This window comes from Phaseolus vulgaris, chromosome 11, assembly GCF_000499845.2.
Source record: "Phaseolus vulgaris cultivar G19833 chromosome 11, P. vulgaris v2.0, whole genome shotgun sequence".
Taxonomy (NCBI): Eukaryota; Viridiplantae; Streptophyta; class Magnoliopsida; order Fabales; family Fabaceae; genus Phaseolus; species Phaseolus vulgaris.
The window spans coordinates 39,410,696-39,421,311 of record NC_023749.2 but is presented as its reverse complement, the minus strand read 5'-3'; the positions used below and the strand labels follow the sequence as shown (position 1 = coordinate 39,421,311).

The following is a 10,616-nucleotide window of genomic DNA, read 5'->3' as shown; positions in this document are numbered from 1 at the left end:
TCCGTTCGCCTTTTTCACCAAGACGACGTTGGTGAGCCATTCAGGGTACTGAATCTCCCTGATGTGGCCAGCGCTCAACAGCTTTTGCGTTTCGTCTTTCACCACCTGTTGTCGTTCCTCATTGAACTTTCTCCTTCTCTGACGCACGGGGCGGACCGTGGCGTCCATGCTGAGGTGGTGACACAGGAAATCGGGGTCGATGCCTGGCATGTCCGAGGCGGACCATGTGAAGGCGTCCAGGTGGCGCGAAATCACTTCTGCCACCCCCTCCTGTTCTTCTGGGCTTAGCGAACTTCCTAACTTGAAAGTCTTGCCGTAAATCTCCCTTTCTACGGCGCTAGCCACAGGATGCTCTCTGCTATTATCTTCGACAGGCGCCGCCTCTTCCATGGGCGTCGCCTCTTCCACGGGCGCCGTGTCGTCAGGGCCTCCCTCCATTTGCACATGTGCTTCGGGCATCGCCCTCTCCGCTATGACCTCTTCAGGCGTCAGCCCAGCGGGCGTCGCCTCAATCATCGTCGCGTCCACGCTCGGCGGACGTTCATACACCATGAATACGCCTCTCTTCGTTTTCAGGCTGTTTTCATAGCATTTCCTCGCCTCCTCCTGGTCTGACCTGATGACTGTCACCCGGCCACTGAGGTCCGGCAGCTTCATCTTCATGTGACGGGTGGAGGACACCACACTCAGGCGGTTTAACGCTGGTCTGCCCAGCAAAATATTGTAGGCAGAATTAGCGTTCACGACGAGGTACCGGATGCTCTCAGTACGGGAGGCCTCTCCGTCTGTGAACGTAGTCCTCAACTCCAGGTACCCCCGGACTTCTACCTGGTTATCCCCGAACCCATACAAACATCCCGTATAGGGACTCAGCAGATCGGGGGACAACCGTAACTTATTAAAGGTCGACAGAAACATGACGTCTGCCGAGCTTCCTTGATCAACAAGTACTCTGTGGACCTTCCTTCCAGCTGTGACAACTGAGATGACAACGGGGTCGTTGTCGTGGGGTACCACATCTCGGAGGTCTCTTCTTGTGAACACAATATCTGACTCCCAAGGCTCCCCCGAGAGCCTCTCTTCGATTGAATTTACCCCCCTCGCGTATTTCTTCCGCTGGGAGGCGGTGGGTCCTCCGCCGGAAAAACCTCCAGCAATGGTGTGGACCTCGCCAAGCACAGGCATCTCGTGTGCTGGCTCATCTGCCGGCGGCGGCAAGGTGGCGGTCGTTGGGGAATCTGCGACATAATCTTTCAAAAACCCAGTCCTCACCAGCTCATCTAGCTGGTAGCCCAACGACAGGCAATTATCAATTTGGTGCCCGAAAGCCTCGTGGAATTCGCATCAAGAGTCTTTACGGGGCCCTAACACCTTGTCGATCTTCGCCGGTCGCCTCAGCCTCTCAGCTATGTTGGGCACGGCGATCAGATCCTTCAACTCAACCACGAAGTTGTACCTCGCCGGTCTTGCTCTTTCTCTGGCGGGGCGTTCGCCTCCTGCTGGGCCCCGGGGCTGGGGCTTTCTGGCCTCGTAGGGGCGTCTCGCCTCTGGCTTCTTTCTCCCCGTCGTGGTCTCATTGACTCTGACGGGTTGAACTCGCGCCGGTCCCCTCGGGCGTGAGGGCACGGCGCTGGTGCACTTCACACATACCTCCCCTTCCGAAGCAATATGCTCTACCGCCCTGCGCCGTAATTCAGCGAAAGTCCTAGGGCGATTGCGGATAATGGATTCTCCGAAGGGGCCGGGGTACACGCCTTTCACAAATGCGTACACGATCATAGGCTCCTCTGTTGTGCCAACCTTCACGACCTGGGCCCCGAAGCGATTGATATACTCCTTCAGGGTCTCCCCCTGATATTGCTTCACGTCGAACAGGTCGTAGGAGACCGGCGGTGTGAGTACTGTTCTCGGAACAATCGCGACAATTGGCGGAAAGATGTGATATGACCTTCTGGGAGGCTAATGAACCAGTCCATAGGTGCTCATGAAGAGCTTGCACTTGGCAGCATTAGAACCGCCTATCAGGACCATCTGCGTGTGAAATGCAGCCAGGTGCGTCTCTGGGTCCTCCATCCCGGTGAAGATCACCTTGGGTCCCGCGAACGTGTTCGGGATCGCTGCGTCTAGGATCTCCTGTGAGAAAGGAGTGGAAAACTCCCTTGGTGGGGAATGGTTCTCCATCTCGTCATGCCCAGGCCGCCTCCTATCGTTTCTCAGGCCCTGGCGCAACTCCTCATTCACACGGTGGAGCTCTTCGTTCCGCTCATGCGAGGCGTCAAGGTCTGCCTGCATGCGTTCCTGCTCCATTTTCGAATCCGCCATGTCCTGCTGCAGCCCCCTCATTATTTCCAGGACCTGCTGCATGGATAGGTCTGCTGGGGCTGCGCGTGCTGCTCTTCGTCTAGTGGGGGCCATTGTCACTCCAACCTCCTTCAACGCTACTGTAATCTGGTAGATTTTCTCGAACTTGTGATGGGACTGATGTTTTATATCGGCCCCACGGTGGGCGCCAAATGTTCCGTCCGGTTGACCGGGACGTCCTCGTGCGCGACCTCAACCGTCAGCTAGGGACTCCTTCCCACTGGTTGCCTGTGGATTCCTGCAAAAAAGAGGACAAAAGGGCGCCCTAGCGGACGTGTGCACTCCGACGCTCAAGTCAGCCAGCAAGAAACACCAAAAACTGTCCACCTGCGTGTCTGAGCACCGCGTATGGCACTCTGAAGGTGGTAAAAGAACTGTGTATATCTGTGTGTTGTCTCTTTCAGGCAAAAATTAGTCACTTGTACGTAACCTTGAAGCACGAGCAAGCAACTAGAGAGTTCTCTGATAAATTTGCCGAAAGTTCCAACCCTTTTTCCCACATTCTCTACGCTATTTAAACTACCCAAGCATTTAAAGCGCCTTAAAGCGCTTTTAATCACAAACGTAACGCACTCATTAAAGCGCTTAATTAGAAAACGTAGCGCATTTAAGACGTTGAAACGCTCGGGAGCCATTATAGTACCTGAATGCTCGAAAGGGAAACTGTATTGAATGACTTTTAATTACCTGGCACCTGACTAAAGGGTGTTTCTATTCTGGCATGGCTGTCGTACACGTGGAGGGCCTCACGACGCCATGACCCCATCTAGGGGCGCTTCGGCCCACCTGGGGACATTTCTACGTGTGAGTCCTTCTGCTGGGAGTGCTACTGCACTAGGGGTGACTTTTTGGGTGCCAACTCATGCCCCCAAGTATCTAGTCACTTACTTTGAGAGCGTATCTGCCTTCCTTTTGTACTCTGCACCCGGTTGCCCTGGGCGTGACTTTCCTCTTGAGTCGTATCGGCCCCACGGGCGTCTCTGGGGCGGCAGGAGCACTTCACGAGTCAGGCTGCCCTTCACTGGTACTATTACTATGGCCTTGAAGCCACCTTTTCCTTCTCTTTATCACTTTTCGGAGATATCGGGACCTGAGGCTTTCCCACGACGTCGCTCCCTCCATGGTCTTTCCTACCCATGGGTATCGGGGAACCACACCGTGATTGCCTTGCTTTAGCACTGTTTGATCTGGCGACACCCTGGTTAGGCGACGCCTTCACCTAGGCGACGCCTTGCCTTGGCGACGCTTCCTCTTGGCGTCTCTCCACCCAGGCGACGCCTTGTGTTGACTTTGTCTCTCCAGCAGTTGACTTTGACCTTGACTTAGTCAACGCCCGGATATGGGACGGTACATTGTCTATGATGATATCCAGTCCGAAACAACCAGGGAATGATATTGATGTTTATCTAAGTCCCCTACTTGAAGATTTGAAGTTAATGTGGGACCAGGGTGTCGAAGTATTTGACGGATTTGCTGATGAAACTTTCAAGCTTCATGCCATGTTATTTTGCAGCATCAATGACTTTCCGGCATATGGTAACTTATCAGGTTATAGTGTTAAGGGTCACAAAGCGTGTCCAATATGCGAAGAAGACACTGCTTCTCAACAATTGAAACATGGAAGGAAAACAGTATATCTTCGGCATCGGAGGTTTCTTAGAAGTCATCATCCTTACCGGAGGTTGAAAAAAGCCTTTAATGGACACCAAGAGGGTAGTGGTCCACCAACTCCATTAACCGGTGTTGAGGTTTACAAAAAGGTAAATAACATAGACCACACCTTCGGTAAGTAAAAAAAAAAGTCATATGTGACAAATATTTGGAAGAAGAAATCAATCTTCTTTGATCTTCCGTACTGGTTGAGGTTAGAAGTTAGACATTGTATAAATGTAATGCATGTTGAGAAGAATGTGTGTGATAGCTTAATTGGTACACTTCTTAACATTAACGGGAAGACGAAGGATGGTCTAAATGCTCGTTTAGATTTGATTGAGATGAACATACGCGACGAGTTGGCACCCATAGAAATGGGTAAGCGTACATATTTGCCCCCAGCCTGTTACACAATGTTAAAAGATGAAAAAATTAGTTTTTGTCAATGTCTAAAAGGTGTGAAAGTGCCACAAGGACATTCCTCAAATGTGAAGAGCCTAGTGTCAATGCAAGATTTGAAGTTAATTGGGTTGAAGTCTCATGATTGTCACATCTTGATGCAACAGTTGTTGCCGGTAGCTATCCGTGGGATCTTACCAAAAAATGTTAGACATACCATAACCCGTTTGTGTCATTCTTCTCTTCCATCTGTTGTAAAGTCATTGATCCCTCAAAACTAGATGAACTTCAAAATGAAATTGTTGTTATCTTGTGTGAATGGGAGATGTTTTTTCCTCCGTCTTTTTTTGACATCATGGTTCATCTAGTTGTGCATCTGGTAAGAGAGGCTAGATTGTGTGGACCAGTGTACTTAAGATGGATGTATCCTGTTGAGCGGTATATGAAAATTTTGAAAGGTTATGTGAAAAATCATTATCGTCCAGAGGGTTCAATGATTGAAAGGTACATAGCTGAAGAAAGTATTGAATTTTGTTCAGAGTACATGACAAAAGCAAATCCAATAGGTGTTCCAGCTAATTCATGGCACCACAGGCGTTCTACAAGTAAATGTTTACGTGGTGTGAATATTGTAAGCAAATCTCGATCAGAAGTCTTGCAAGCACATTTTTACATATTGAATAACACAGATGAAGTTGTACCATACATAGAAGCTCATAAAGCCATTGTGAAGGCAAATAACCCAAGACAAGCAGAGAAATGGGTCTTGATGGAACATAATAGAACTTTCATGCCTTGGTTTAAAGACGAGGTGTTCAAGGATTCAACGGCATCAGAGACCTTGACCTGGTTGGCTGTTGGATTGAAGTTTGATGTCATCTCATATACAGCGTACGAAGTGAATAATTGTATATTTTACACGAAGTCCATGGATGAAAAGTGATCCTGCCTGTTGACCAGAACGCAAGAGCCTTGCCTCGTCAAAGGTAGCTTCCTCTGGATCGGCTTTGCACCGTGCTAGCTTCCATCCTTCACCTTGATTCACCTCAAGAACCTGCAAAAGACAGAACGGCGCCGCTGCGGCCGATCGCGCTCCGACGCTCAAGTCAGCGACTGAACCACCAAAATACTAAGATAAACTAAGAACTCCAGGAACTGTGCAATGCTTTCTCTCAGCGTACTCAAGTTCTCGCAAGCGTAAAAGAAGTATTCTAAAACGCGCGTACCTCAGAAGTTCGTTAGAATCCCTTATATACCTGTGCACTTTCTCTCTCCTGACAGTTACACATCTGAACACGTGGCTCGCATCCAGCTGTACACGTGTCACCATCTGGAGCATCCTCTGCTTGAGCGTCACTTCTTACTCTTCAGGCTTTTCGACTTAGTTACCCATGCAAGGAGCAACTCGGTGCATAGCTGCCTTGGAGCGCGATCTCTTCTGTGTGGCGAGTACGGGCGTCATCATATACACCTTCCCTGTGGTCTCGCCGGCCGCCATCATGATCTGCTTCACTTGCTTCATCGTGCATGCCCGGGTAAGCTGTTCCCCGGTCTCAACCTCTGGCCAGCTAGGGAATGACCATCTGACAACTTCATCCTTCGCTTCGAAAACCTGGAACAAGCTTTCCTGATCTTTCGGCGATGTCCTCCTCTCGGCGATCTCCGATCGCATTGTCGCCTGGGTTCACATCCGGCGACTACGACACAAACTTGGTGACTGCCGGTTTAGGTATGCTAGAGATCGGGGCACGCCAACTTAACGACTGGCGACTGCACGAGCCCCCCGACTTCCTTCCCTTCTGCCAGCCAGGTGTCCCGTTCAACACGCCTACATTATCGCTTGCTGCCACGTCATCACTTCCGACTACCTGGACGGTACACAAGCCCCCCAGTCTTAAGCGAAGACTTGTCCAGCGAAAAGACTAAGAGGTCACATCACTATCGATCTACGTGGCGTTGGCACGGAATTCCAATCGTTCGTACCCTCTACTTTTCTGACGCTTCACCAAACCCCCTTTTTCCAATCGCTCGACACGTGGCTTCATCAACGGTCATCTTCAGCTGTCGTTTGCGCTTCCATAAACGTTTGAAAAACCCTTAAACCCTTTCATTTCCACTGTTTCATCATCTCTCTGCATTCTCAAACGCTCTGAGTTTTCTCTGCAAACCCACGACGTTCCTCAATCCTCTCAATCTCCAACTCCCTTCAACGCTCATCTGATCATCAAAAGGTACCTCTTTTACTTCTTCTGTTGATATTTGCTGCACTTTAACCGATTCGCATCATCCATTATCTGCCTGGTGCATACGTTGTGGGTTGTTTTCTCCTTTTCTTCCCTCTCGTAACTTAGGACTTCGTCTTTCATTACGTTCGTCACAACGAACTCCCGTTCGTTCGTTTTCCTTTCTTCGTCCTCAATCGAGTCGTTCTCTGTAACCTTTGTTCATCCCTTTCCTTTTTCCTTTGCAGTTCCTGCGATGGCTCATACAAAGTCCACCGCGAACCCCCCTTCTTCGTCGCGAAACCCTCCACCCCAAGCACGCAGGGTTGCTCCTGGGACAAATCCTTTACCAGTGCGTGACCCAACACGAGCATCTGGCGCTCCTTCTTCTCAGGCTGAGAGGCCCGCAACTTCTCACGCCATCCCTGCTCAGGCAACTCCGCCAGTCGCCGGAGGTGCCTCCCTACCTCCAAAAGACTACAAAAAACTCTACCCTTGGGCCACCTCAGCTTTGTTGAAAGAAAACCTCTTCCATAAACACAGAGTTGGGCGTGCACCGACTAAGGAAAGGGGACTAATCCGAGCTCTCATTCCATAAGGAGCATGACAGCAAAATGGCCGTGCTGCCTTGCCACCCGGATGAGCCGATCTGTGCCGACGATAAAGCGAACAACGGCGAGCTGTTCTGCTTCCTCTACGCGACGTTCTTCAAGAAGGTGAAGCTCCGACTTCCCTTCACTCGCTTCGAGAGGGAGCTATTAACCGAGCTCGATATCGCCCCCGCCCAGCTTCATCCCAACAGTTGGGCGTTCGTAAGGGCGTTCCAGATCATGTGCGCACACCTGGGATTGCCAGCTTCGGTTGACGTTTTCCTCTTCCTCTTTGAAGCTAAGAATCCAAGAGACCGCCTCTGGATTAGCCTGAACGGGATTGCTGGGAGGTCAATCCTCTGCATCTTCCAGCAATCTTACGAAGATTGGAAAGGAAAATTCGTGAAGGTGTGCGCCAACGACCAAGATTCTTCCCTGCTCGACGGCTTCCCCTTGTACTGGGTACACAAGGGGAACAAAGACGCCAAAGAGAGCTTTAGGAGGCCCAGAAGTCCCGACACCATGGGCGAGCTAGACAAAGATCTATGCCTTTTCTGGAAGAAAGTAGCAGCCGCCAACATCACCTTTCCCACCTCCTCAATAATCTCCTTCGAGTTCTTCGAGGGCCAACCCGAAGCTCATATAGGTTAGCCTTTACCTCGACACTTAGGTTTTCGTTTTGTGTTGGGACTGATTTCGCATCTCTGTTATCTACCATCGGGCGACGGGTTCCCAAACTGTGCCCAACTCGGTGGTGGAGATCGCCGCTGCCTAGGGCAGATCGGCTCCTCAAGGTCCAGCTCCTCCAGAGACATTGCCCGCCCCTCAACGAAAAAAGCTCATCTTGAGGAAGCCGAAAAGGAAAACCCCTCAAGTGGTTTAAGAGGATGAGGATGACGAGGCAACTGAGGACGACCTTGTCACCAAAAGAACAAGGGTGGCACCCTCTTCACCACCCGCTCTTCCAACACCAACACCGCCCTCTCCCCCAGCTCCAACACCGCCAGTCCAAGCAACACCCTTGGCGGTCGCGCTCCCTGTGGTTGAAGGTAGCGAGCCTAACTTTATAGAGAACCCTCCAAGCGCCTCCACACCGTTCGTATCTGCTAGAGAGGGTCCTCCTTCAACCACTTCTATTGCTGGGGACGCACCAGGTGGGGATGAAGGTGCCCACAACTCGCCGATACTTATAACCGAGTCCCCCACTTCACCACCACGCCAGGAAGCCCCCCTCGCTCTACCAACTCAAGAGGGTGGTGGTGAAAGTCAGCACCAGGCTCCTTCAGCACCTCCACCAACAGCAGCTGCGAGCCTTCCCCCCTCGATCGAAGAAGTCTGGGGGCCCTTCACAGCTAAACTAAAGATGATGACAGAGGACCTCCCCTTAATCATAACGAAGGCTGTGAAGAGCTCGAACAAGAAGCTTCAGGACGAGATCTCAACGCTCCAGGAGGAAAATCGCCTGATAAGGATTGAGGCAGAAAAACTGTCTTGCAATCTGATGATGGCAGAAATCGATCAGTCAAGGGTGGAGGACGCCATGAGTGCTGAGCTGAGGGTTGCCCGCAAGGAGGCCTCCGATCTGCGCCAGAAACTGCACCTCCTAGCTCAAGAGAAAATCGAGCTGGAGAGTAAGCTGGTTCCCTACAGGCTCAAGGTGGCCAACTTGGAGGCATCAATAAAAGCGGATGCAGCCAAGGTAGAGAACCTTGAAAAAGGGTCGGCTGATGGGGAGGTTCTCCTCGGAAAGGTCGAGAAGGAGAGGGACGACGCCATGGATGAGCTCGCCAAGGCTCGAGAGGAAAACAAGAAAACTGCTGCCGAGCTGACCTAGGCGCGGGACGAAGGCAAAAAGGTTGCTGAAGACCTTGCTCAAGCTCGTGGGGAAACTGAAGAACTGAAGAAACGAGCTGACGAGCTGAAGCAACAAACCGAGGAGCTCAAGCAACAAACCGAAGAGCTCGAGCAAAGCTCCGCCCAAGTCCTTACCGTCGGGTTCGACGCCGCCTTGGAGCAAGTCGCTTGCCAGTACCCCGAGCTCGACCTCTCCATGGTGTCAATATGCAACGAAGTGGTGGATGGGAAGATCGTGCCTTCTAAAGATTAATCGCTTCCCTCCATCAGTTATTTCCTGAGATTTAGCGCCTATTTCTTTTTGCACGACCTTTACTTGTAATAATTTTTTCTTTCCTTCTTTATGCATTTGAACTGATACCGCTTCTATTATAACTTCTTCCGTTTTTGCACCTCGTCTTTCTGTTTACTCCGCATTCTTTAACCTTCATATGCTTTCTTGCTCGCACTTTGAACTTCAGCAAACCATCAATCTCATATCAACTCATCAAACTGTTAACTCAAAGTAAAGCTTGAGCAACTTATCAACTCTCAAACGACGACATTTTAATAACTTGTGAACTTAAGGTAATGACTTCAGCGTGAAACTACTTACTTAAACAGCAAGTTTCAAACCACACTGATATTTAAGATACAATTCACCTGATCTGCTCCATCGAAGTGGGTCCTTACTCCTGTCATCGCCTGTGGTTCTTCTGATCATCGAAGTATTCTGGCGATGTGGCCCCTCTCATCTTCGTAACTTGATCATTGTTCCCTCATCTGGGGGTAGAGGCGCCTTTCGGATCCTTCTCTACCTTCCTGAGTTTCAGAACAATGATCTGGTCTTACTGGGTCAATATTGATGTTTCGCTTAAAGGGGAAAAGGCATTTCCTTCCACTCCCACCACTTAAGGTCATAAACACCCCTGACTTTTCAGCTCATCTTGCCTGAACTCGCTCAGCGGCGAGAAAGACTTTATCTGGCCTGAACTCGCTCAACGGCGAGAAGGACTTTATCTTGCCTGAACTCGCTCAACGGCGAGAAGGACTTTATCTTGCCTGAACTCTCTCAACGGCGAGAAGGACTTTATCTAGTGCCTCTACTTTGCCCAGGGTTTACATCTCCTCTTCCCCGGATGCACTGAGGACTTTTAATCTTGCCTCTATCTGCTGGTGCAGAGAGGTCTTTTAAATCTGATCTCGCCTGCGCTCGCACAAAGTCGAGGAGGACTTTATCCGGTGCCTCTACTTTGCCCAGGGATTACATCTCCTCTTCCCTGGATGCACTGAGGACTTTTAATTTGTTCTCGCCTGCACTCGCGCAAAGTCGAGGAGGACTTTTATCTCTTTCACGCCTCAAGACGCGCGAGGGCGTTGAGGTCTTTAACCATTGCTGGTGCCTCCGATCGCCGAAAGACGATGAGGACTTTAAAACTTTAACTGGGCCGCCGATCGCCGAAAAGCGATGGGGACTTTAAAACTTTAACTGATGCCGCTGCTCGCCGGAAAGCGATGGGACTTTAAAACTTTAACTGAGAGCATGCACTTTTTCTAC

At 50.5% G+C, this 10,616-nt stretch overlaps 1 protein-coding gene across 1 annotated transcript; it reads left to right on the top strand.

Annotated features, from left to right (window-relative positions):
* The first annotated feature begins 8,588 nt into the window (after positions 1 to 8,588).
* LOC137807226 (filament-like plant protein 1) lies at positions 8,589 to 9,059 on the top strand. Its single transcript, XM_068607736.1, has one exon. The coding sequence runs from the start codon at positions 8,589 to 8,591 to the stop codon at positions 9,057 to 9,059; it is 471 nt and encodes a 156-aa protein (XP_068463837.1).
* The last annotated feature ends 1,557 nt before the right edge of the window (positions 9,060 to 10,616 follow it).